General features: G+C 46.1%; 1 protein-coding gene across 9 annotated transcripts; it reads left to right on the plus strand.

The window, feature by feature from the left end:
* The first annotated feature begins 557 nt into the window (after positions 1 to 557).
* On the plus strand, positions 558 to 27,134 carry PLA1A (phospholipase A1 member A). 9 transcript variants are annotated; one of them, XR_006280556.1, is made up of 13 exons: positions 558 to 744; positions 5,241 to 5,413; positions 9,430 to 9,631; positions 11,869 to 12,046; positions 13,262 to 13,370; positions 14,761 to 14,862; positions 17,031 to 17,120; positions 18,983 to 19,150; positions 20,717 to 20,806; positions 21,808 to 21,916; positions 24,208 to 24,372; positions 25,936 to 26,039; positions 26,617 to 27,134. XR_006280556.1 is itself a non-coding variant. In XM_038387050.2 (12 exons), the coding sequence occupies exons 1-12, from the start codon at positions 641 to 643 to the stop codon at positions 26,699 to 26,701; spliced, it is 1,575 nt and encodes a 524-aa protein (XP_038242978.1). In that variant the 5' UTR covers positions 560 to 640; the 3' UTR covers positions 26,702 to 27,134. The 9 variants fall into 9 exon arrangements, 5 of the variants coding, with proteins under 5 accessions (XP_043368425.1, XP_043368428.1, XP_038242978.1 ...); XR_006280558.1 differs by lacking the exons at positions 25,936 to 26,039; positions 26,617 to 27,134 and adding an exon at positions 22,815 to 22,909 and having other exon boundaries at positions 24,208 to 24,335; XM_038387050.2 differs by lacking the exon at positions 25,936 to 26,039 and having other exon boundaries at positions 560 to 744.

Genomic DNA, 27,134 nt, shown 5'->3' on the forward strand with positions numbered 1-27,134 from the left:
CCGATGGGTGTTCAGTACCCACCATTTTTTCCCTGTGGGTGCTCCAGCCCCGGAGCACCCAAAGAGTCGGTGCTTATGCTCTCACCAACAGAAATTGGTCCAATAAAAGATATTACTTCACCTATCTGGCCTCTCTAATATCCTGGGACTGACACAGCTACAACAATACTGCATACAAGTATTCAGGAGTGACACGTGTATTAGGTATATAAGTAAAGCATGGCTGTAATGCACAGCCTACAGGTGAAGGTCTATAAGATTTCAGCTTAGCCACACTTCGCTTCAGGAGGCTTGGCATAAATGGGTGACGTAAGAATAACCCTGGGCCAGGAAAATTACAAGATTACTGTAAAGAATGAGCCAACAGTTGATGTTCTGCAAAAGTAGACCACAATGTACCCATCTAAACCACAAGACACCTGATTGTAACATCATGGAAAGTTCTGCTCTTATCGCAGGTAACCCCAGAAACAGGTTGAAGCAAAGATGCTAATAAGAATAAGGGGAAATAAGAAAACCACCTCTGACAAGCAGGGCGCCCCAGCATTTCTGGAGTGTGTAAGTATAGATAAGGAAAAGGAGGGTTGTAGAACCCTCATGCATATGCATAAGGTATTAGGACTGGTCATAACAACAGGATATGTTCATGGTGCGGACAGGGTGGGAAGACGGTAGCAGGAATCACTCCTCTGTTGATGACCACCTGCTGAGAGAGCCATCAGACTCAACTCTGTCTTTGGGGATGTGAGTATGAATACTGCATTAGCTATTGCAGGGGCTTTCTTAGGTTTTATATATTTGTTTGTGACTGTAACTTTGATAATCTGTTTAGTAAAACTTATAATACGACAAGATTCCTTATTTGTGACAGTCTTTGTGGTCACGGCCCTCATTCTTTGTGTGTTCCTAGAGTCTCCCAATCTAAGAAAATCACTAAGAGTAACTTTCAGCATGTTGATCTTAAGACTGGAGCAACACAAGAGCTGAGCTCACTCCCTAGGAGCACTGTAGTTTAACACAGAACTATCTATTCATTTTAAATAGAGGCTACACTACCCTCCTGACTCCTCTTTGCTTCTCTTATGTTCCCCCAGAACCTCCATTAGTGCCATAATTTCAATTCCCTTCTGCTTCCTGCTATCAACCCTTTAGCCGTAGGGATGTAGGCTGAGACTTCCAAAGAATCCTAAGAGAGTTGGATCCCTTGGGCTCCTTAGAAACTCATTTTCTAGACAAGGGCTGTGATTTTCAAAGTGGTTTGAATGTGAAACGGCTCTGCCAGTCAGGTCTGTCAGGGCAGGCTGGCTGAAAAGCTGCAGGAAGCAGGGAAGACATTCTAGCTGAAACCAGCTAATGGAGAAAATAGGCACCAGGAATCTAAAGTTGAAGTGGTACTGGGCTCCAACCAGTTTGTGTGGAAAAGCTTATGTACCTGTCACATCAAGATTTGAACCTGAATCACTTCAAACTAGAATGAGATGTAGAAGTTTAGGGTCAGATCCACAGAGGTAATCCGTTGATTTCAGTGAAAGTGAGGATCCTAAACTCCTTTGATGATCTAGGTCTTAAATACATAGTTAATTTAGCTGAGCATGCACCTTGCCCTGTCCCTCAGGTGAACACAGTACAACATTTTTAAATGGTCATAATTTGCTCAGATTAGAACCAGTCTCTTCTAGCTCCTCAATGAGAAGTGTCCATGTGAAAAAGCAGCTTTCAAATATTAGCCGATTTCCGCAAACTATGTTATTTGTTTTCCTCTTCTTACTCTGACAGCACCCCAATGTACTGACTCTGGGAACATTGCAAGGCCTATATATTTCTTCAGGGCACCTGGGGTTTTTTTTTAATAGGTGAGGAATTGACATTTTGTGCTGTTTTTGTACTCTGGTTTACATTACAGCTCCAGCAACACGTGGTAGCTGAAGCAAATAGACACACAGGCTTTGTAAGGATTCCAAAAAACAATCACTTTTTACTGTGGACAGCACAAGATCCAGACAAGACAATAAGACCTCTATATGCCATTTCCTGCTTCAGTGTTCAAGACGTGGGACAGCATCCTTTCAGGGTTCCAAGTCCCCTCTCCTGGAGCTCTTTCCTCTGGGCTTCCCGTCTGGAATTTGGAGTCTGCTGTCTCTCTTCGCTTCCTTTGACGTGGGCTGCTCCTACATCTCCTGCCAAGAGCCTGTGCCTTTCTCACCCCCTTACTCAGCCTCTTTTTAAAAGCTAGCACTACCACCTGGTTTTTGTTTCCCTGTTTGGGGATTTTCTAGTCTCCAAACTGCTCTGCTGTCAAACCACCTAGGTAGAACTTGCTCTCCCAACTCAGGCATATATCATCATTTAGCCAGAGCCCAGTCCTTATATTAACAACTTTTTTTGTTTGTTCTGTACAGGAGTGGCAGAAGCTCCCTAAAAGGGGGGAGGCACAGATCCCCAAACTGTGGCCTCATACACTGTGCCACATCAGCCCGAGACCCCGCCTCTGTACTGTCCCTTCCCCTGAGGCCCCACCCCCTGCTCATTCCTCTCTACCCCCTTTCCCCCCCGTCGCTCACTCTTATGGACAGTAAAAAGTGGGAGGCCATGGCCTTGTTCTGACACCCCTGGTTCTGTAGCTTCTTCCAGACATGGCAGGTGATGTGCGTCAGGGAACTTATCAGCCCATGACAGACTCACTATATGTTGAGGCCTACCTAGTCTACACAATAAAGTTTTGCTGGTATAGCTACGTCTGCTGCGGGGGAGGGGGGAGAAACTGACACACACACCCTAGCTGACTTAGCTATACTTGCAAAACCCTGAGGTAGGCACAGCTATACTGACATAAGCATGGTTCTGTTGACTTAGACAATGTTATTCCGGGAGGTGGAATAGCTTTGCTGTCAGAACACCTTTTATTGGCTTGTGCTCCTGCATTGATATTAGGGGGCTTTGCTGACATAACTATCTTGAAAAAGGCTCTCTAGTGTAAGCAAGCTCTTATGAATTTGATGATACAGCAATTTCATCAAATGAACCAGAACTTGTAGCTTGTACATAGTCAAATTCCCAAAATCATCACAATGCCTTAAAAAAAAACCCCAGAAACATGTCTGTAAAAAAGGAAATTGGCCCTTTAAAGTAACCTGGTAGCATGTGATGCATCAGTTCCTTACGCAGCTCTGAAAGTACGTACAATGCTGTGAAGACACATGCATCTCTTCCGTGCATTTTACCTGTAGGTTTGTATTAACATAATGTTGTAATACTAATACTCAGCACTTATGATATAGTACTATATATTTTCAAAGCACTTGATAAATATTAAGTAATGAATCCGGCTAAAAAGAAGGTTTAGTTATCTTAGTTTTAACTGAAAAAGGAAGGAAAAGTTCATTGGTTTCCTTCTTGTGGTCTGTTATGTTCTATTATAAGGAATAAACACAGGGTTGCTACACCCATACAGTTGCTATGGAGATTTTTAATTTATGAGATCAGGTTAATAGTTTGGAGCATGATCCTGCAAGCTTCACTCATATCCTTACTCATCAACAGTTCCACTGAAGTCCGTGGGGCTATGTGTGTAAGGCAAGCAGGAGTGGTCCCATTAAAGTAAAAATTTTGCCACTGCCTTATTTTGAGAGGCAGTACGGTCTAGTGATTGAAGTGGTGGAGGGAGGCTGGGGAACAGGAAGTCCTGGTTTCTAATGTGGATTTCATAAATTCATAGAGTTTAAGGACAGAAGAGACTATTAGATCATCTTCTAGTCTCACTTTCTCTGTATCACAGTCTATCAAGTTTTACCCAGTTACTCTGTATTGAACCCAATAATGTTTTTCCTCTAATTTGCTGTGTAACATTGTAAAGTCACTTACACCAACATTTTGGAATTTTCGGTGCCTGGCTTTAGATCAGTGGTTTTCAAACTATGGGTCGCGACCCAATACTGGGTCACAGAATGTAAGGCACTGGGTCGTGGCAGCTCTGGTCAGCACCGTCGACTGAGCTGTTAAAAGTCCTGTCGGCAGCACTGCCCAGCTAAGGCTGGCTAATTCCTACCTGTTCTGACACCACGCTGCACACCAGAAGCGGCCAGCAGCAGGTTTGGCTCCTAGGTGGGGAGGCCACAGGGCTCCATGTGCTGCCCCCCGCAAGCACAGACTCCGCCCAGCCAATGAGAGCTGGGGGGGGGCAGAACCTGCGGGTGAGAGCTGCACAGAGCCATTTGTGCACTTCTGCCTAGGAACCAGACCTGCTGCTGCTGCTTCCAGAGCGCAGCATGGTCTGTGCTGCCAAGACAGACAGGAAGCCTGCCTCAGCACCTCTGCTGCACCATTGACCGGGAGCCGGCCGAGGTAAGCCCGCGCCCGAATCCCCTGGCCCAGCCCTGAGCCCCCTCCAAACCTGGAGCCCCTTCCTGCACCCCAAACCTCTCATCCCAAGCCCCACCCCAGAGCCTGCACCCCCAGCCCAAAGCCCTGGCCCCCTCCTGCACCCCAACCCCCAGCCCCAGCCCTGAGCCCCCCCAAATCTGGAGACCCCTCCTTCACCCCAAACCCTTCATCTTCAGCTCCATAGGGTTCCGGGCATCAACAATTTTCTTTAACTGGGTCGCCAGAAAAAAAGTTTTAAAACCACTGCTTTAGATTATAGAATTCCAGGTAAGTGGCCTAATCTGCAGATAGGATTGCCAACTTTCTACTTGCACTAAACTGAACACCCTTGCATCGCTCCCTGCCCGTCCTTCCCTGAGGTCTTGCCCATACCCTGCCCCCTCTCTGAGGCCCCGCCCCCACTAACTCCATCCACCCCTTCCTCTGCCACTCGCTTTCCCCATCCTCATTCACTCATTCATTTTCACTGGGCTGGCTCGGGGGCTGGGTATATTTGATCTCAGGCTACAAACCAATAATTGATTTTCATTGCTCTCCATAAGATGGAGATGACAATACTTCCATACCTTACCAGGGAGCTCTGAGGCTTTAATTCATTAACAATCAAAAGGACTTTGGATGGAGTGGCTATTGAAGTGTATCATTATTACAATGACAGGAGCTGAGCTACAGTTAATCATGCCAGTAATTGACTTCTGAGGCTGTTTGTTTGGAGAGGGGAGTGGGTTCAATGTCCTTAATGTGAAAATCAATAATGTTCTATGCCTGTTGCTGTGACTTTGGCTAATAATCAAGCAAGGACAGAAGTGAGGGCTCCCATGTTTTTCCAAAAAAACACAGGCTGTATTAAACATTAACAGAACCAACCTGCTCAGAAGGCTCCTGTTGCAGAGGGCTTGCTTTTCCCTTCCCTCTGGTGAAGGCCTTGTGGATTACAGCATGAGAAGATTGACCAGGAAGAAGGCTGAGGATCCCAGGAAGAAGTATCTCTTTGTTCTTGCCGTTGTCCTGCTGCTCAGCTCAGCATGTGCAGGTAAGGAGGGTACTGGTAGAGGCTCATGCATCAGAGGTGGTGGGCAAGGAATTGTAGATTCTGGCAGTGAATTCAATTGATGGTCCCTACACTACACAATCCAACATGTATATCAGGTCCCTGCTAGAGCCAAGTGAGTTTTGGTAAGAAAAGTGACTGTAGAAATGGCCCTTTCTTACCCCAACATATTGGTTCCACCACATATGTCTGTGAGGCAGGTCCATCAACTTGGCTTTACAAAAGTAATTACAGCAACCCAATGATCAACTAAGTTTACATTGCAAAATTTTTATTAGAAGTAGCTAAGTATGAGGTAGAAAGTGCCAGATGGGATGTTCAGTTTGGCAGGCTTGGTAAATTAGAAAACCGACTTCTGTCTTGAAAACGGAGCATGTCTGATCTGGAATAAGAAAGAAGATATGGGACCCTATGGTTGGTTTAAAAAAATCACTGAAAAACTGTTCTCTTATGCTAAAATCCCATGGAACCTGCACTTCCTACATTGTAACTCCCTGCTCCTTCCCTCATTTGCTGCCAGTTGCCATTCATGGAAGGCACAGGACTGTCCTTTCTAATCAGCCTTGCTCATTTATACCATTGATCACTTGCAGTCAGAAATGCAACCCCTGGGTTCAGTTCTCCCTTCCCCATCCACACAGGCATGGGTAAGTCCCAAATAGATTTCAGTGGGAGATTCTCATATCCTGCAGTGGGAGACTTGGGCCCTCAGTCTCTTGACTCTCAGTTTCTTGCACCATTCAACAATGGTCCCTCCAGGATTTTTTTATAAAAGTGTCCTCAGTTGGGATAATGAGTGATTTGTAAGGGGATTTCTTGTTTCTGTTTTAAACATGGCTTCAAGGTTGTTTAGAGAAGGAAAGAAAGTTTAGGGTGTAGTGGCGCGAGAATGAGCATGGGGAAGAGTCAAGCTTTTAAGTGGGGTTGCTGTGATGTTCCCCTGGTGTTATATGAACCGGTGATCTGCTAGGTCACTCCAATCCTCAACTCTGGGAGCCAGCCTTACCCTGCTCTGCTGTGAGAACCCCCACTCCTGGGCTGTTCACGCACAGCCTCTAGCATGTAAGCTGCTCCCAGCTATGTGAGTGAGCACTTTTGACCAACCGAATGTGCAATCGAATGACACTAGTCAATATCTCCAGTCCTAGACCCAACCCTAGGAACCTTGTCTTGCAGTGTCCAGTTATGCCCGCTGGACGCTGCAAGCTTATATGAGTTTGTCAATTTAACAAAGAAATTGATATATACCAGGCTTGTTATCCCAAGTGGAGTCTCTGACATGCTTCAAACCAAATACACTGCTTCAGGTAGAATAAACCAACAAATTTATTAACTACAAAAGATAGATTTTAAGTGATTATAAGTCAAAGCACAAGTCAGATTTGGTCAAATGAAATAAAAGCAAAACACAGTCTAAACTGATCTTAACACTTTCAGTGTCCTTACAAAACTTAGATGCTTCTCACCAGAGGCTGGCTGGTTGCCCTTCATCCAGGCTCTCCCCTTTGATCAGCGCTTCAGTTGCTTGGGGATGGTATCTGTAGATGGAGGTGGAGGAGAGAGAGCATGGCAAATGTCTCTCCCTTTGATCATGTTCTTTCTTCCTTCTTGGCTTTGACCCCCTCCTCAAGTCAGGTTAGCATTACCTCATCGTAGTCCCAAACTGACAAGGGAAGTGGGGTGACTCACTCAAGAGTCCAACAGATCCTTTGTTGCTGCCTAGGCCAGTGTCCTTTGTTCCTGTGAGGCTGGGCTGGGTTTGTCTCATACATGCGCTGATGAGGTGTGAATTGCCCCTCTGCCCCTGGAGAGTTTTGCCTGGACTTGTTTTAAGCCATGAGGACACCTTTTTAGCCTCATAACTATATATATGAAATTACAACCTATAACATTACTATAACAACAAGAAAAGGAGTACTTGTGGCACCTTAGAGACTAACAAATTTATTTGAGCATACAACAATGCTCAGTGCATCATGAGCCTTCCAAAGATACCAGACATGACAAACTTTGCATTGGATACCACACAATCATATTATAAGGTTGGACATGGGGGTGCAGGGTGTTTCCCCAGGGTACAGAGCATCACAGTTGCACCAAAGATGAATATGACCTACAAGACACATTTTCAAATTGTCACCCATATCATTCCTGCACAATATATGCATGCATGTAAAAGTGTTATTGAGCATATAAAAATATAGCATTTCTGTAGTGTTCTCCATGCAAAGATTTTAAAGCACTTTACAACTAATAATATACTTAACTTCACAATATACCTGGCAGATTGCATACTATGATGATGGACTAAACAAAACACTAAGGGCTTGTTTATGTGGGGAAATTTACCAGCCTAACTACATCAGTATAGTTATACCACTGTAGTTAGACCAATATAACCACCTGTGTTGACAGGGAGCTTATACTGCTTTCAGAATGACAAATGCAGCACACAGAATAAAAGACAACCGTTTGGGGCACTGTAGCAGATGTGTTGTCATGGAGGTGGGGGCTGGGAGCTCTGCCTTAAGGGACTGAAGAGGGACCTTACTTTGCTCTCAAGTGATCCTCTCTGGCTGGTGCTCACTGTGTTGCTGATAGGATCTGGAGAGAGCCATCTCTAGATCTCCAGTGACTAAGAGAGAGTAGCCAGGTATGCTGGAGTGTGGAGGTGGAAAAACACATACAAAAATTACACAGACCAATGTGGGCATGTGCTTCACAGAGATATGTCCACAGTCTGAGCCTTTCTGAAGCCAGTCTTTCGTGATCAGAGCGTCATTGTGTCACGTGCTGTACAAACATGGAGCAAAAGACTGTCCCTGCCCCCAAAATGTCACAATCTGAATAGTTACAACTCTAGCTGATCTATCTGCTGGGGTTTCCAAGCCTGAGAATCACTGTTACTCCCCCCAGCCTCAGCAAATGAGAGCTTTGCTGCAGCTGAGCTATGTGTGTCAGCTCACTGCCACACCAGCTTGTCTGCCTTGCCAGCAAACTCTTTATTATCCTGCCAGTCCAAACCTTGCCTAGCAGGTAACAATCAATAAACCCCAATTCCCGAGTTCCTCAGAGACGTGCTCAGCCCCTCACAGAACTTTATCTAGTTCACTGCTCCTTGAAAGAGAGAGTACACCGCAACTTGTTAACTTAACTGGGTTTGACAAACCCTCCACTTCAACCAAAGCATGGAGATGGTTTATAGTGAAAAAAAAAGAGGTACATTTATTAATAAAAAGATATCAGCTTAAGTGATACCAAGTATAAGGAATAAAGCTAGAAATGGTTACAAGCAAACAAAAGTAAGAATAGGCTTCTAGGACTTCGATCTAACTTAACAAACTAGAGTCCCTTGTTCAAAGAAGTTTTTCTCACCCATCTTTCTTCCAGTCTGGTTGACCAGTTTTTTAGCTAGGACCCTTCTCAGATCTCAAAGTGCTTGGTTTCTTTGTCTCCTCAGGTGAAGGATAACTTAAATTAGTGGTTCTCTCCCCCTCTTGTCATAGTCCAGTAAACCTTTGAAATGTATTCTTGAAAAGGAAGCCCAGACGAAGTTTCTCTTTCCTGCTGGAGCGTAGTCGCCAGGCTATTTTCTCCCCCACTTGTCAGCTCTGTTTACCTTTTATGTAGATGTACCTTCATTGTCTCTGCCTGGCTGGTCAGAAAAGCAAATACACACTCTTTTATCTAGGGCAGACTGGACTTATGTATTGCTTGCCAAGCACATTTTAAGAACATAATTCCAGCACATATTTATAACTCTCTGTACATCCCTGTGCATATACCATGCAATGATTTTGAAATGGAGGCACAGAAAAATTAAGTGACCTGCTGAAGATCACACTGGAAGGCTGTGGTAGAGTGGAGAACTGTACCCCACTTGCCAATGTCTCAGTTCAGTGCCCTACAAGCCCATCATCCCCCTCCCCTCCATTTGCTCTTTCCCAATGGGCATACACAGACTAGGCATGCATGTTTTTGTTTCTTTCTCACTGCAGGGCATGAGACCTATGTCCCAGCACAGCCCTGCTCTGACTTTCAGACTGCAAGCTTCTTACAGGACAGGAAACTTAACGTCCAGTTTCTTCTGTTCACCTCCTCAAACCCCAGTTGTGGGCAGCTGATATCACTTGACGATGACATCAAGAACTCCAACTTCAATACTAGCCTGGACACCAAAATAATAATCCATGGCTTCAGGTAAGCATAAACTGAGCTGGACACTTTCAGTCCGAGTGACCTCAGAGATCTCCTTCTCTCTCCTCATGTCATACCTCAACAATTATTATTTATTATTTGTATTACCATAGCACCTAGGAGCCTTGGTCATGGACCAGAACCCCCTGATGCTAGGCATGGCACAAACCCAGAATGAAATGATATTTCCTTCCCAAAAGAGTTTATAATCCACAATCAGGCAAGGTGCTTAAATCAAAGGGGAAGATATTCCATGTCAAAAGAGCTGAATTTCAAAATGTCAGTGAAAAATCTAGTCAACATTTCTAATTCTAAACCAAAAAAAAAAAGGGGGGAGAAAATGTTAATATACTTTTTGTGACTTTTTCACCCTCATCTTGAGATGAGCTGCAGAGCTGGTCAAAATACTTCAAATTTCAACATTTCAATTCAATGTTAAAATTTCAAATATCCACAGGTTTTAAAAAACAGGGATATCCCCCCACCCTCTCCCAAAATGCAGTCTTTCCCCCTGTTTTTTTACTAGTTTTATTCATGAAGAGTCTTTGCTTTGGACTTTTCTCCCTCTATGCCCCCAGCCATTCAGTGTGTGGATTTCTTAACCTGCTAGGAAGCCTGCCAAACCTACCTTTCTTCTTCTCATCCTGGAGGCAGGGAGTTTGAGCCAGGGTTTTTAAAGCTGTGGCCATTTGGTGGGTTTGTTTTATTGTGGGAGCATCAGCCAGCCCATAGTTGATTTTAAATCATGTTAATTTAATTTCCGTGAAAGGTGAGACATTATAAAATGAAATCAATAAATAAAATACACCCAGAGGTAAATACATATCATTTTATAGAAGAGGAATTGTGACACAGAGAGCTTAAAGCCCCAATTTTTCAAGATATTTAGGCATCGCTACACTTAGCATTGTAATGCCCAACTGATTTAGGAGACTAAACCTCATTTTAAAAGGGATTTAGGGACTTGGCAGCCAAAATCCAAATACCATGGACAATTGACAGGATTTTGGCTAAGTGTTATTAACACTTATCCCTTTTAAGAATGGGATTTAGGCTTCTAAATCAATTTGGTGTTCCAGAGCTAAATGCGTTTAAAAATCTGGGCCGATGTGACTTGCCCAAGGTTTCTTAGCCAGCTGGTAGCAGAGCTGAGACTAGGAGCTCCTAGTGCCTAGACCTCTATCCCATTGTGCACTAGACTATACTCCCTCTAAATTTCTTCTTGACCTCAGCTGGTGATCAGCTTAAGTACTACAGCAAGACTGATACCTCTGGCAATTTCACTCGAGCTGTTGTCACTGCAGGTGTTAGTTTTGGTCATGTAAATGTCTGATTTCTTTCTGACTCATAATGGGCAGGATAGTTATAGGTGAAAAGAGTCTGTGAACTGCAGTGAAGGAAGGCTGTTTGGGGCGATCTGATAGTAGACAAAACTTTCACCTACTGTATGGCAGTCCCAGCAGGGAGATTTTGAGATGCCACCTGTAGCCGGGTAGTCACCCTGCTCTGGCCCTGAAGGGGTTAAAGCAGCCCTGGAGAGGGCTGCAGCTGGGGAAAAGCTAGGCTGATTGGGGGAACAGCCACAGCTGGGACCACACCCCGATCAGGGCCCATCTGGCCCTTATAAGAGGGCTGTGGGCCAGAAGCAGAGGAGTCTCACTCTAGCCCTGGAGTGGGATGGGCTAGCTGCCTGAGAACAAGGTACCTGAGGCAGAGTAGGGCTGGAGAAGGGCAAAGAGAGCTCCAACCTGGTTAAACCCCCAGGCTGCAGGCCTTGATAAAGGCCCAGAAAAGTACTGGGGCTGCAGAGGGGCAGCCTGGGAATAGGCAGAAGCAGCTGGTCCTAATCCCTTGCCAATGATGAGTGGCCATTACAGACTGCAGTCTGCCCCAGTGAGCGGGGGCTAGCTGATGACTGGCAGTAGCCATTGAGGCAAGGTGAGTTTAGAAGGTTGGAGGTTCCCCTGGGAGGGGAGACCCAGAGTGTGGGAGTACTGTGGGGGCAGAACCTCAGAGTAAAGGGTACTGGGGTCTGGGAGGGGCATGGGGGCCAGTGGCAAGTGAGACACCAGCCTGCAGAGGGTGCTCTGGGCTGGAAGAGCTGATTCCCAGGATGACCAGCAGGAGGCACTGTGCCAGTGAAGCATTGCCTTGCTACACCACCCCAGAGGAGAAGTCTGCATGTGTGTGTGCCCCATTTTAGAAGGCATCTTACATATTTATTTCTGATGGCTCACCAGAGCACTTGGCACAAAGCCCTCCTGGATCAATGGACTCGTTGGTGCATTATTTCGAGCTGCTAAGGTGAATGTGGTCGCAGTTGATTGGGTTCATGGAGCTACAAGAACCTACTTTGGTGCTGTGGAAAATGTCATGAAGCTGAGCATAGAGATCTCTTGTTTCATCAGCAAGTTGCTGGTAGGTGGAAATGAATGTCTGGGTGGGAGGAGCATAGCCAAGGGACAGAAACAGTTGTGAATGCAAACCAACCCAGACAGTAGCTTCCACTACTGACTTCTGCTGTTTGTTCCATAATAAGCTCACAGCAGTGGCCAAACAGATTCTCCATCTTCCCAGATCCTCTTCCTCCTGAGTATCACAGCCCAGCTGTGCATTGAGCTCTCATCTGCTGCTCCAACCCATCACTCCATGGGTCTGTGTACTAAGGACACTACCTTTCTCCACCTCTTGCCCACTCTCACTTACCCTATTATATAGCATTGTCACATACTGTAGTGCCTAGCATTGTGATTCACTTTATTGCATTGTACCATACTGCATTGTCCTGCCAATATCACAGGCCCTGCACAGTAGTGTAGTCTCACATATTGAAGGCACTGACCTTGATCCTCCATTGCTTTCCCCTTATGTCATTGTTTACACCTGTGAAAAGTGGGTCTCAAACTATCAAAGGCGAGGTGGTAGGATAAATGTGTTGTGTCCTGTCCCATAATACTGTATTGCCTCAAATGTGTTGCCCTGTATTTGTTGCATCCCATTGTATTTAACTAGGGCACGTGGTATCATATCACATCATATTGACCCTTAGTCAGAAAACACTGACGCAAGTGCTTAAGTCCCATTCGAGTCAATGGAATGTAACCTATGCAACTAAAACCAATGAAACATCATGAGAAAACAACATCAGCATGGGATGGGGAGGTGACAAAGCTAGGAGAGAGATCTTGTTCCTGGGACATCCAGGTGTTGGGGGTAGTGTCACCCAACTAGGAGGTTCTGAGGGAAGTGCTCCAGAGTGAAGATAATTCAAGGGGAGGGAACATGAGAGCATGTAGGGGGCTGGAGGAGATGACAGCTCTGACTTGGAGTGATCTTGTGTCCATGATCAATGTGTCAGAGAACTAAGTAAGGACAATATCAACCACTCTTCATTTCTCTCTGGTTACCCACCTTATGCATGGAGAAAAGCAGTGCAGCCCAGGAGCAGTGCACAGGACAGGAGGTCCGCAAACCAGGCTTTGCCACTCACTGGTCTGCTGTGACTGGGTAGATCACTTTTCCCTGTGCCTCTGTTTTCCTATCTGTAAAATGCGGGTAAATAATAGTGATTCACCTCTGAAAAGTGCTTTGAGACCCTGGGATGAAAAGTATTAACTATTATCAACTCCTCAGGCACTTGGAGTGTCAGGGACATCTGTGCACTTCATTGGGGTGAGCCTTGGAGCACATGTTGCAGGTCTGGTGGGGCAGTTCCATGGAGGCCAGCTGGGAAGGATTACAGGTATTGTAACATTGGGTCCAGGATTCTCCCAATGGCCCTGTATTGTGAGGACAGAAAGAGCATGTCAAGGTTGATGGAAAGGGATTGATAATGGTTCTTAAGCTGAGAAGTCTTGAGCTTGTGGGTACTTCTGAGCTACAGAGCGGTTCAGAAATTTTTTTTTTTTTCTTGGAATAATGGCCAGCAACCCTCTGAGCACAGGATTTCACTTGCAGGACTCGCTGTTCAGACTGTGAAGAGCCTGTAACATTTTTCACACAGTCAAATAATAGAATTCACACCACTTACTGGGTGGGTGGAGACCAGTTGTCACTGCACCATCAGTTAATGATGGGGAAATCTAGACCCCAGGAGAATCAAAGCATTAATGCTTGAGAAAAGTTTTGTATGTTCAGACCAATAACAAAGGATTGTGTGTGACTGACAGCAATAGGAATGAATTATAAAGAGCTGACCCTTTCAGCTCAGAGCTTGTACCATCTTAGAGGAAAAATGTCCTGGCTGGGAAGCCTAATTGGACCTGGTACCAAGGGAACCACAAAAAAGCTTGCGTCAGATGGTCCTTGCTGGCCCCTCAGCACAAAGATCACTCCTGTGTTTCTAATACAAAAGATATGCTTTCAAATGAATAGCTTTTATTTTGGATTAAGGAAGAACAACAAGAAGGAACAGTACAACTCCCAGGAGAGAGAGCACAGTGTGTGTGACTCATTCTACAGAGCTGCCATGTTGAGCTAGCTCAGTTCCAGGGCACACTTTACACTCAGAGGTGCATTACATACAAGACAGTCCATCTAGCTACCTGCACCACAATCCTCTTCCTCTACATTTAAAAAAATATGCATTATTAAGATTAGTTTAGTCTGATGTTAGGTCTATGTATGTTATGGCCCAAGGTATTTAGCAGAAGGGGAAATTGGCATTGCTCTTTCTGTTTCCTCGTAAGTCTTTTGAGATTCATCTTCAACAGTAACATTTTTATTTACATATTCACCAGGCCTATAAAAGTAGCACCATTTTGCTCCCCAGTAATTACATGCTCACCAATCTCACATTCAGGGCCTTCTACCGTTTCTGAACCTTTAACTTGTAACAGTTGCCAAATGTGTCTTCCTTTTACCTCTGCCAAGTAAATTACAGGCATCAATACCTTCTGACAATTCCCTTTCCCCACTCATTCCTACCCTGTGATTTCACAAGCGTCCAATCAATTATACCAAATATCCTGTTCCATTTGCAGCCTGAAAACATTTGTATCAGCATTGGATTTCTTGGTACTAACCTAAACTCTTCCAACCCAAGGCTGGGTCCAGAGTCTGCACTGGTTCTCTTAGGGGGAAGAGGGTGGCAATGTGTCTGCTGTTAGAACGAAAGTCTTATCTTGGTACAGGACTGGATCCTGCGGGGCCCAAGTACACAAAAGCCAGCTGTGAGGAGCGCCTGGATCCTGGAGATGCTCTCTTTGTGGAAGCCATTCACACTGATACAGACAGTAATCTGGTTTCTATTCTTTTCAGCCTACTGATTTTCCCCACTCTGCCATCATCATTAATGCCCAGGAACATGGTTAGTGTCTAGCTGTCAGTGTGGCCCAGTGGCTAACTCCAAGGCCAGATTCACACACAGGCAAACCAGGCACCCACCTAGGGCCCACATTTTGGGGGAGGGGGCAGGAGGGAGGATTTTTTTTTTACCAGTGCAAATTTGTGTGCCAACTGAAAGAACTTCACTCAAATGAGTGGCATTGCAACCTGGTGCTCCAGGTTGTAGTGCCTCTCAAGTTTGGCCTGGCTGCCCCTCTGTCACTGTGAGCAGCACTCCAAGCAGCAGCAAGACGAGAAGCCAGTCCTGGCAGATCTACAGCATGGCCAGCCCAGCTGCGGTGAGTGGACTATAGCGCTGTTTTCTATTAGAAGACAGGGGCCCAGAAAGTGTGTTTGCCTAGGACCCAGGGTTGGGTTAATCTGGCCCTTGGTGGCTCTTCCTTCTAAGTCAGAAGATAATAGGTTCAAGTCTCACAGTAGGATGTGGTTGTGTTTTGGTTAGATTAGCTTTCCAGAAGGCTAAACTCAAATTATAGTAAAAATATGGCCATGAGAGTTTTGTCTATACTAGAAGCCCCACCAACAATAGCACTTCTGAGAATTTCATTGTCTGTGTCTACACTAGGGAAATTTACAATGTCAAAAAATTCTCAAATACTGCTCCTCCCTTTGTGTCTCTTCATCCCCAGCATCTGAAGGCAGCAGGATCAATGAATGGGCAGCAAGTCAGGTGGAGGAACACAGAGAGAGAGCTTCTGGTGGGACCAGCTCAGCATAGCTCCTGGTTTTGCCAGGAGAAGATTGTTTCAGCAGAAACACAGTCCAGTTCCTTCAACATTGGGCAGAGGAGAAGCTTCCCTTTCAATTTCCATACAACCTGAGGCCCTGACAATATATTGCCCTTAAAGATTCCCGGGCACCTTTTGCAAAGATTGGGGTGCAAGACGCAGTGTCCTCACCTTATGTCATCTCTGGTCATTACATACTGCTCCCAAAATGCCCCTGGAGATTTCAATTCAATATTCTCCTTCACTTCCTTTCCTAAACTGTTATGCCACACTGATGGGCTCTGGTGAACATTCCCAGTGACTCCTGTGAGTATGTAGGGCCTCGCTCCTCCTACTTCCACTGACTTCAAGGGAGTTAGTTCACATTTATTCTGGTGTAAGCAACAGCAGAATCCGACCCAGAGATGGTACAATTACTTAGTAACCTTTATAAAGTGCTTAGAGGTCAATTTAGATGAAAGATGTTATAGAAGAATAATGCTTTGCCTTTCTGTAGCACCTTCTCCCTGAAGACCACAAAGTTCTTTATAGAGATTTATTAATTAAGCTTCATAACTCCCGGGAGGTAAGTCAGTATCATCTCCATTTTACAGCGGGGGGGAAAACTGATGCCCAGAGACATTAAGTGATGTGTCCAAAAATACAGAGCATCAGTTGCAGGGCCAGCCATGGAATCTAGGCCTCCTGACTCCTGCTCCTGTCCTCTAACCACTACATATCACTGCCTCTTGCAGATAATTATGCAGGACAAGAACATGGAAAAAGTCTTGCCCTTCATCACAGCCCATCATCTTCTCCTGCAGAGAAGTCACAATGGTGACTGACCTCACAGTCATTTTGTGGGAAACATGCTATGAAGTCACAAAGCCAGGACACTGACACTACTGGGGATCAGGCAGGTAGATCATGAGGGAGGGAGAAACCACTTCTAATTCAGTTGCAGATCTCTGCAAAGACAGTAAAGGAAAAACAGCAAAAAGGTGACCAGAGAATCATTTCCCAAATTAAGGTTTCTCCCATTCAGTTTCCTTCAGTGTGAAAGTCCCATTAAAACAAAGGCCCAGGTGAACACTCTCCTCCATGCTTCAATACATAGGGATGGAGCAATCTGTACAGTGAAAACAGCTGGCAAGACACCTAAAATTCTCACTTAGTCTGGTGAAGAAACCAGCATATTGTGTGTGTGGGCCTGAGGCCAGCTCGGGTATTGTTGGGTACATCCTGTTCTTAGGACCTTGGAACATGAAACTAGCAGCTTCCTCTAGAATGTTACCCTAGAGAAGGAGGAGCAGGAATAATAGCTTAGCAGGGTTTTTCACTCCTTTCAGATTTTGGTATCCGGATTCCTGTAGGCCATATTGATTACTTCATTAATGGAGGCAAAGACCAGCCTGGATGCCCCCGCTTCATCTCATTAGGTGAGAAGGATTCACGGCAAGTTGTCAAGGGATGTTCCCTTCATTCCAATCCGTCAGCCTGTAAAGCTACTGCTTGACTAACAGTTCCCACCTGAGCCAGGGCAGGGATATGGTAGACATTACAGCAGGACAGTAAATGTGCAAGGACAAGCCATAGTATGACGGTATCATGCAAGATGGGCCGTCTTGCCCAAGCTGCCTCTCAGCATTCAGAGAAGAAGAAGAAGAACCAGCTAACACTACCTATGTTTATGCAACAACATAACAGTGAAACGCAAAGCACCCTGAGGCCAGGTTTCCACTAGAAACTTTTGCCTGTACCCAGGGGGTGATTTTTTTTTAATGATATTTCTATACTAGCAAAAGCCCTAGTGTAAATGCAGTTATACCAGCAAAAAAAGTCATTTTGCCAGTGTAAGGGGGCTTATTCCTTCACCTTCTCACTTCCCTGGTCCTTCTAACATGAATAGAGAGCAACAATACCCGAAGTCCAAAGCTGAAAACAATTCGATGTTTATTGGGGTGAACTTCCAGCAAGCTTAAATCCAAGTTCCCTTTTCCTTATTTTCAAATCCCAATTTACTTCCTGTTTTCCCCTAATTTATATAGTAATATTCTCAGCTATAGCTTAACCAATCATTTTACTGAAATTTAACTAACCAATCCTAACATATTGTAACATGATTATTTAACCAATTATATCCCACCACCTTACTTAGTTTACACCCAGCAAAATTAATTATACAGCAGACAGAAACAATCACAGAACCAGACAGAGATTATACAGACAAACAATAGGGAACTGGGGACTACAGTGATAGAACAATAAAGAAATGAGGATTTCACATCCCAGCTATTGATAAGTGAGTTCTTGCCAGACAGGATGCTATCAAAATAAGTTTCTTTTTACATCTTCTAGGCACTTCCCTTTCTCTGGAGGTGATAGGAATACAATCCTGTCCTGATAATGCCTAACAGGCCAATAGTAATTATTTCAATGTGACTAGTTTGGAGCGTAAGGATGTGACCATACGCTTCCCAGCTTATGGCTGCCTCTGTTGCTTAGCCTAAGAACAGGGCCTCAGACTGTCACAGTGAAAAAGGCCCTATAAATAGGCAGACAGTAACTTTTGATTCTTTTTTATTCCTCTATAACTAGCTAAATGATAAACATATACCTAAATTCTTAAAGTATAGGCCTTTGCAGACAGGCCTGAATATCTATATCCTAACTGCCAGTATCTCTTATTTCATTTGTGGAACCAGTATAAGCTATAACAGCAAAAAAAAACTTTTCTTCTGGTATACGCTGCATCTAAACTGAGAGGGCTTGTCAGTGCAGCTTTGCTAGCAAACCTTTTCTAATGTGGATTAGGCCTTAGAATTCGCCATATATAGGGCTCTCCAGCCACAGGTCTCAGAGCATTTTATAAAGATGGATGAGTATCCATAGCATCATTTTCTAGATTGGGAAACTGAGGCACAGAGAGGCCAAGTGAATTGCTCACAATCACACAGTGAGTTAGAGGCCAAACTGGGAGCTAATACCTATGACGCTTGAATTGCAGCCTTTTGGTTAGTTCACAGCTGCCCAGGAAAGGCTGAGTGGAGGGGATTTTGGATGAAATTTTCAAAAACACCTAAGTGACTTGACTTTCAGTGGGACTTGGATGCCTAAATTGCTTAGGCACTTTTGAAAATTGTACCTGATGTGTTCTTCGCAGACAGAATAAAGTGTTTCTTAACTTGCACCCTAGCTATTACTGTGCTGGGCTCCTTAGAAATGCATAGAGAGTCCATATTGGATCAAGAGGTCAGTCCCTTCATGGTCACCTTACCTGTAGTCTTGCTTTATCTTGCAGGGTATAACTATCTGATCTGTGATCACATGAGGGCGGTACATCTCTATGTCAGTGCCCTGGAGAATTCCTGTACTATGATGGCATTTCCATGCTCAAGTCATGAACATTTCCTTGCTGGCCACTGCCTGGACTGTTTCAATCCTTTCCTGCACTCCTGTCCCAGAATAGGTATGATACCAGCCTGGGAACTCCACTGTCCAAAGGGAGAGGAGAGTAGAAACCTGAAGGTCTTTGATGCAGGGTGAGGCATTTAGATTGGATTTTTTTGAGCTGGCAATGGTCAGGAACTACCGGGTTTCAGCTGTGGGATGAGCTGTAAAACCAAGGTTCTGAATGCCTATCGCCATTGAACACCCTATTGTACATTCCATAAGGGCAGGAAATGAATCTGAACAAATACCCCAGATCTAGCCCCCCTGCCAAAGTCTGCAAAAGGTCAGATTTGCAGCTGGCCCCTCCCTCTGAATGGGCTAAATCAAAATCCTGAATCCGAATTCCTCTGAACTTGGGGCAGGTTAGAAATCGGAGTTCAGATCTGGAATCAAATTCTGTGATTTGGGACCAACTCTAGTTTTAAACCTGGTCTCCTGGCCAAATGCCAATGTGAGTCATTCAATTCCTGCTCAGGGCTTGTCTACGCTAACATTTAGTTCACAGCAAGCTGGGGTGTAAATATACCCTCCACTAGCCTGCTGAGCACTAAGTGTCTGTGTGGACCCTGCTGATGTGCATTAACAGCTCCTTACTGCGCCTTGATGAAATGGGAGTAAATCAAAGTGCACAAACGAGCCATTAGTGCGTATCAGCAGGGTCCACATGGACACTTAGTGCGCAGCAGGCGGGTGCAGGGTAGATTTACACCCCAGCTTGCCCCATAATCCACACAAACATTTATAAGCCCTTGCGTTCCCCCCTGCAGTTTCAATAGGAGATGTTGTTCACTTACCTGTCTAACCAATGTGCACTGAAGTCAAAAAGTTTGGCTCGTTCAGAGAAGCAGCCAGCGTTTACCCTAAACTGAGCCGAACCTGAATTTCAACCCCTTTGATATTCACCCATTGCTCCTACATCAGTATGCTGGTCAGCAGTGGCTCTGTACACCCCAGAGGTGGCTGCATTCCAGTACTTGGGAGAACTCTCTTGCGCTCCCCTGAGGCTGAGCTGTGCTGGAGGGTGCGAGGAGGTGCACCACTGGAAAGCCACTGACTGGAAGTATTTTGCCCCTGAAAGGCATGGCATGTTCTCTGGTGCTGGGGGAATGCACAACAGGAGTCGCTAGCCCTCCCCCCAGCACAGCCAGCCTGGTTTCCCTAGGTACACGCTGCACAAAGTGAGGGTGAAACCATACCACCCTGACTGGGAAGCCTTTTTACACTCATTTGGGAGAGGTGCAAAGGATGGCACAGGCTGCAGGGCAGTGGGGAATCAGGCCCAGAGGCTACAATGGTGTCATCTTGGAGCATGCCTGGATGCCCTGGTGACCCTCCTTGCTGCTGGCTGCCCTGGTGGTCGCAGTGGTGTGACACTGGGTGTGCAGGTGGAACCCTGCAGTGGAGAGTAGCTGGGACGCAGACACTGTGAGCCTGTTCCTGATCTCACTGATGCTGGGGGTAAGTAAAGACTATTTTGATCCACATCAAAATAGTGGGATAGGTGAGAAGTGAATCAGATGTTCCTGCCAACCATTCCCTCAGGGCCTTTCCCCCTCCAGCTTGGCTTCATTTCTTCCCCTAGGGCTGTTGGAGCACGGTGGAGTTAGCATGGCAAAGCTCCCCAAGGAGGTGAAGGTTTACTTGGTGACCGCTTCCTCAGCCCCGTACTGCAGTAAGTAGCAAAGAGAGAAGGAAGCCAGGCTGGTGGCATGAATGAACTGTGGAGACTTTCCATTTATGTCAGTGCTCCTGAAGAGAGTCACCATTGCCTGGAATGTGTCAGTCCTTCCCCTGCTTCCAATGGAAACTGCAGGGGGCTCTGAGAAATGATTTGAGGGGGTATCTGGCTTCATGGTAGCTTCTGTAAATTCCTCAATACCTGCTGCAGAAGTGCAGTATTGTGCTGTGCCATGTTCCTCAGCGAGGGACAATAGATGTTGCTGTGCCCCTCTCACACGCTCCTCCATGAGTCTCCCTATCCCTAGGCCTCCTTCAGCAGATGTACATTGGCAGGGGGACGGGGAGGTGCTGCTTTCACCAGCCGCAGAAGAACATCACTGTTACAAATGCTGGGCTAACCCAAGCTACTGTCCTCTTCTGAGTTATGGGCCAGCTTCTCCAGCCATTTCCATACCCATTGACTCCTGGTGAGATACTCCATTTTTCACAGGTGTACCTGAGAGTAGAAATTGGCCCTAAGCCTCATTTCCTGCCACGCTCCTGGAGACTATCGAGGATAACAGGCCTGATTCTTCTCGCACTTCCACCAGTGTTACACCTGTGTAACTCCACTGGTCTAAGTGGAGTTACTCCTGATTTACACCAATATGAGAGGAGATGTGGGCCCAGTGGCTCTCACCGACACCTTCATTTTCTCTCTGCCACCCTCCCCCCTCTCTGGGTCTGTCTGTCTGACTCTCACACTCGGAACATAACGGTGAGGAATGGAGTCCCGTCAGTAAACAAATTATATGTCCAATCAACCAGGCAGCCTGTTCCCTTTTTATGTCAAAGTTCTGCTTAATCTTCTCCATACAGTGCTAGAGAGGTCATAACAGGCAGGGGGTGAGGACAGACAGCCCTCCCATTGCTACAAGGCAAGGGTTAATGCTGAAGGCATGGTCCAGCCAGGGACTTGTACCCTCACTCTGTCGTGTGCTGTCTGTTGCCCAGTGTACCACAGCCTGGTGGAGTTTCACTTGCAGCAGAGTAGAAGCTTGGTCACCAACCTTGAGATCACCTTCCGCAGCAGCAACTCTACAGCCAGCGTGAAGATCACCATGTGAGTGACAATGTGCACCTCTGACCTGTCTTTACTCCCTTGTTTTCCTTGTTGCAGGCGCAAGGATGTCTTCCTAAGCCATGTACACGCATAGCGGTAGCACAAGTGACCACATGCAATCACCACCAGGTGTCCTGGTAATGCAACTGAGTAGTTGGTAACCTAACTGCTGGCAAAGCGAGGGACATCCAGCAAATACCAACCTCCATACATGACTCCTTCCAGGGTCTGGCCACACATACCTGACTCATCAGGCAGCTGTCCTGATGACCCTGAGATGTGAGCTGAAAATGGCTGTAGAGACAGAAGCATTTCTGTGCAGCAGGACAGAGGTTAACTAATCCATTGTAACTGCAGTTACTCAGCAATGAACTTGGGAGAGGAGAATCCACTGATGCTGGGGAAAGAGGCAAGTTTGGGCCAGTAAGATCCATCTGGAACGTGCCATCTTCCCCCAGATTGTATCTGAATTAAAGGGCCAGATTCTTTGACCTCTCCCTGCCCCGTGTGCTAACTCCTCTGGGATTTCCCCAGCAAAGGAGAGTGCCCAGCAGGCACAGAGCCAGTCTTGCGGGCTCCTACAGCTCGTTTGTCCCTCCCCTCAACCCCCTGCACAATAGGCAAGGTGGGGCAGGAGGAAGAGAGCAGAGCATGCTGCAGGATGTGTGCCAAGGGCCCAGGCCAGAGCAGCACCAGAGCTAGCTCCCAGATGGCCCCTTTCTGTTGAGCTGAGCAGAAACTCCGCTCAGCACAAAGTCTGGCCCAGACCTTTGAAGTGTGCTACCTCTATGCCTGGGACCAAGAGCAGCAGGGCTGAGATACTCAGGGAGGAGCTGTTTCCAGGGGATTTCCAGCCTGGCCAGTAACAAGAAGCATTAACATCTCTACTGATTTCCAGCCTAATGTTGCAGACCAAAGAAGTTTAGATGAATTCAGATAAGCAGCCAACCTTCTGGAGCTTGAACAGACACAAATCAAACCTCTGAGTTACATGCAAGTTCAGCCCAGGAAAGTCTAAGGCCAGGTCTATATTTCCCAACAATGTGTGTGTGGGTGCTTGGATCTGGGCCCCACTCTACTCTAAACCTTGGTGGCTCAATCATGACTATTTGACCTCAACAGCCATTTGGGTCATTTAAGTATGTCCACTAGGTGGCGTGTGAGCTCAAGAAGGACAGGACACATGGGAATTGGTTGGGTTACAGGTAGAGCTGTCTGAGAATACAAAATTTGTATCTGTATCCGATCCGCACTTAAATAGGTGACCAGACTTTCAAGCATGCTGAACGCTCAGCAGCTCCCAGGGACTTCAGTAGGATTTGTAGGTACTCAGCAGTGCTGAAAACATGTTGAGGTTGGGGTTTTTTCATGCCTAAATATGGAGTTAGGACCCTAACTGTAGACACCCAGCTTTGAAATGTTTGGCCATCATGCGCTCAGTCCCGCAGAGCCTCCACACACAGCACTCCCGTTAAAGTCAACCAGAGTTTCCCACACACAGGATTACTGGCGATAAACCAACCCTCTTTGAAATCCAGTGACTCTCTTCCCATTTGGGGGGGGTGCATCCCACATGTTGAATACATGCTTCAGAAAGAAGGATTTCCCTTGGTTTGTTTTACATTTTCTTACTAATCATTTCTCTTATTTTATTTTCTGAGAACTGCAAACCAGACACAGTGAGCCAAATTCCTTCCCATGTAACTCCACTAAAATCAATGCTATTACAGTAGAGATTAATAGACCTCATTGTTCTTTATAAAACAGGCTTTGTCTTAGTGGATCTGATCAATAGTCCTTACAGTCCATTACCCTCTTGCTGGCAGTGGCCAGCACCTGATGTTTCAAAGAAGGCAACATCCCCCACCCCACGCTTTTCCCACTTCATAATGCTCCTGGCCTTCTGTGCAATGTTTAGTGCTGTATTTGATGGAGTGTCAGGATAGGATTACAAGACAGAGGAACAGAGGAGTGAATATTTGCTGATCTGGGGGAGCTGCTTTGATCATGTGGTATAAGAAGAAAGATACACACCCACACCCACACATTCTCCAGCCTTTGAAGAGGAAGGTCATATAACACAGAGAGGTCCCCTTGGAGTAGGAGGGGGTCTATTGGGACAGAGCCTCCCACCTCTCATGAAGTGTAAGATTGCCATAGAAGGATCCTTAGATCTCACCAAGTTCTATGAGGGTTCCTGTTAACAACCCCACCATCTCCAATGTTTTAGTAGACACGCTACTGTGGGTTGGCCCCTTGTTCTCATTCACATCCCTCCCTCTGCCTTGCAGACCTAAGCAGCAGCAGGTGGGCAAAGGGGTGCTGGCTCACTCGGTCCCACTGTGCCAGATAGAGGTGGTGATGCTGAAGTATCTCCCCAAGTTGCAGATCTGGAAGAAGGACAAGGCCGTCATCGCTGGCAACTTCTGTACAACCGCATTGCCTGTCAGTAATGGGTAAGCAGGAAACATCCCTTGAGCTCACTCCAGCCAGAGAGCCTTATTGGCCAGCTCAATGCTTTGGCTTCTTGCCCTGTGTGAGAGCACAGCTTCTTTTGGAGTCATGCAGAAGCTAAGCATGTTAGTTAGAGCTTCTCCCCTTTGTCTTCTCTGGCTGTTGATGGGTACCACATACAGCAGAAATGAAGGAAATATTGGGAAAGGGCCGAGGTGCCACAAAGGCCCCCAACCCTTCCTTTGCATGCACACACATAGAGACAATTCAGGAAATGAATTACATGGGAGACATCCCCTGATTTTAACGGACGAGCCCCACTGCTTCTTGGAGAGGAAAAGGCCCCTGAAAAACTGTCCCTGGAGAAATTGTCCTATATACCCTACATGTGTGAGAGAATCACCTGGACTATGGTACCCATCTCCATTTATCCCCTGTGATCTAGCTGAGCTAGACCCTGCTGCTGTGAGGGAAAAGGCTGCTGCTCCAATTGAAGCCCCACCAGGGGGCTTAGCACCACAGTGAAGAGCTGCCAAAGGAATCTGCACTGGTCATTTCCATTAGGGCTCATTCTTTTTGTCCTCATCTGCCCTCTCGACCCTGTCCCACTCACTTTGGGTCTCATCTGGAGAAGAACTGAGCACGTACTGAGCACCTGTCAGCATAGGGCCTTGATTGTTCTGAAATCAGGGGGAGCTTCTGATGCTTGGGCCCAGGGCAGCCATTTTGCTGCCAGGTGGCATTGCCTGTGCGGCTGTGCCAGAGACTGTGAACCAGTAACCATTAGAGCGGGACAAATGTTTTGAGGTTTTCTTTTTTTTACAAATTATTTTGTCACCAAACAATGCATTTCGGCAGGTTCCAAAGTTATTTGCCAAATTTGGGTCATCAAATATTTTGGTTTGAAACAATTTCTTTTTTTAGGGTTTTTTTTTTTTTTTGGACAAAAAAATTGAAAAAATTGGTTTCATTTCAAGCGGACTAGATTATTTTCCCTGGATTTTAAATTCAGCCTCTGAACCAAAAAATCCATTATTCGCTGAACTGTAGTTACCATCCAGCCCTAGTTAGCATCTTGAAAGCAGGAAAAACCAAAAGCAAACCCATCTAACCTGGATGAGGTTCTCACCCTAATGCAACATTCCCGACAACCAGAGTTATGTTCCCAGTATACACACAGAGAAGTTAGATATAAACGTAAATACTCTCAATGGAAGGTTGCAACGTAACACTACTGTATTGTTTAGAATTCAGAACAATAACACACATGATCCCAAAAACACAGTGAGACAAAGCAGGCTGCTCCCTAAGGCAGAGAAGCACACTTCACCCCACCTTTCTTTAAGCTGGCTCTTTCCAGTCTGACTGATTGCATGCTTTGCTACAGAGCCCACTAGCCTACATGCAGGACCAGGACACCCCACCCACACACACACACACACACACACACACACACGCTTAAAGTGATAACTTGCAATTCCAATACAGTCCTTGATATACCATAAGCAGCCCCCTCAACTGCACCCCATAGTCATTAGGAGACATGCTCCTCATTTTATGCCTAGAGAGCCCACCTGAAAGCTAGACAATGCTGGGCCTTTGTACAGGTGCATAAGCAGGAGAGGACACAAAAAGCCTCCCCACTCTCAGACTCCCACATGGAGAGAAGGTGCTACAGTTGCTCCAACGTTCTTTTGAGGACTGTTCCTTTCCAGTGCCCCCTGAAGAGCAAAAGACCCACAAAGCTGCTAGGGGAGTGGCAGAGTCATGACCTTATGTCCTTCACACCAGCTTGCAAGGATCAGCTGGCCACACAGGGGAGCACATGCTGCACCTTCTTAAAGGCTGGCCCAGCAGCCCTTGCATGTGATCCCTTGCATGCTGGAATTCTGGGAAGCATTGGGTTTCCCCTTTCACAGCACCCCCCAGTCGGGACTGTGACTAAATGGTACAATCTGGCCCATCACCTCTGAATGTTTGGGTATGATGTCAAAGCCAAATTTGAGGCATCAGCGTGTGATGCCAATTACATGTGTATTGACCTGGCACCCTGTGAAAGCCCATATTCCTCAACACATTGTCCTCGCAGAGAAACACAAAATCTGAGACTCCCCTAACTAATGCAGCAGCGACCGCAAGAGGTGGAGATCAGAGAGAGCCCCTCTGGGGCTAGTCCTTTGACACCAGCAGGTTCTCACCCTTGGTTGTTTTAAGATTTGCCTAACTCCTGTGTGCTTCTCTCACAGTGAGAAGATGTTTTGCCTGTCTCAGAATCTGTCCCTGACGGCAAGCAGGCCCCTTGAATATGACCTGGCGGTGCCCTGTGCATAGGAAAGTCCCCTGCAGCATGCAGCATGCACAGGCACAATGCTGGGTTCCAACATTTACTTCCTGCCTCTGGACGATACTTCCTCCAAATAGGACAGAACCAGTTGGATTTTTCATCAACCCACCTAGGGGATAGAATGAATAACAGCTCTGGGAAGATAAATGCTCTGCTGAAAGGAAAGACTATGGTCAAATGGGTAGAGCAGCTGCTTGGCAGTTAGGACTTGTGGGCTCTATTCCCAGCTCTACAAATGCGCCATTGTGAGACCTTGGACAAATCGCTTAATCTTGGTTTCCCCCTCTGTCAAAAGGGGCTGATTCTGCTCCTCTCTCAGGAGAATTGTGACGGTTGCTTAATTCCTTAATGTTTCTAAAGTGCTTTGAGATCTTCCCATTAAACGGTCCAGATGTGCAAAGTATTATTGTTATTAGAGAA

This window comes from Dermochelys coriacea, chromosome 1, assembly GCF_009764565.3.
Source record: "Dermochelys coriacea isolate rDerCor1 chromosome 1, rDerCor1.pri.v4, whole genome shotgun sequence".
In the NCBI taxonomy this organism is placed as follows: domain Eukaryota; kingdom Metazoa; phylum Chordata; order Testudines; family Dermochelyidae; genus Dermochelys; species Dermochelys coriacea.

Excerpts from the sequence above, each read along its gene's own strand:
- PLA1A (XM_038387050.2), top strand. The coding sequence starts at position 641 with ATGTTCATGGTGCGGACAGGGTGGGAAGACGGTAGCAGGAATCACTCC. Across the intron at positions 12,047-13,261 it reads GTTTCATCAGCAAGTTGCTG|GCACTTGGAGTGTCAGGGAC; the intron begins GTAGGTGGAAAT and ends TCAACTCCTCAG. Across the intron at positions 21,917-24,207 it reads GCCAGCGTGAAGATCACCAT|ACCTAAGCAGCAGCAGGTGG; the intron begins GTGAGTGACAAT and ends TCTGCCTTGCAG.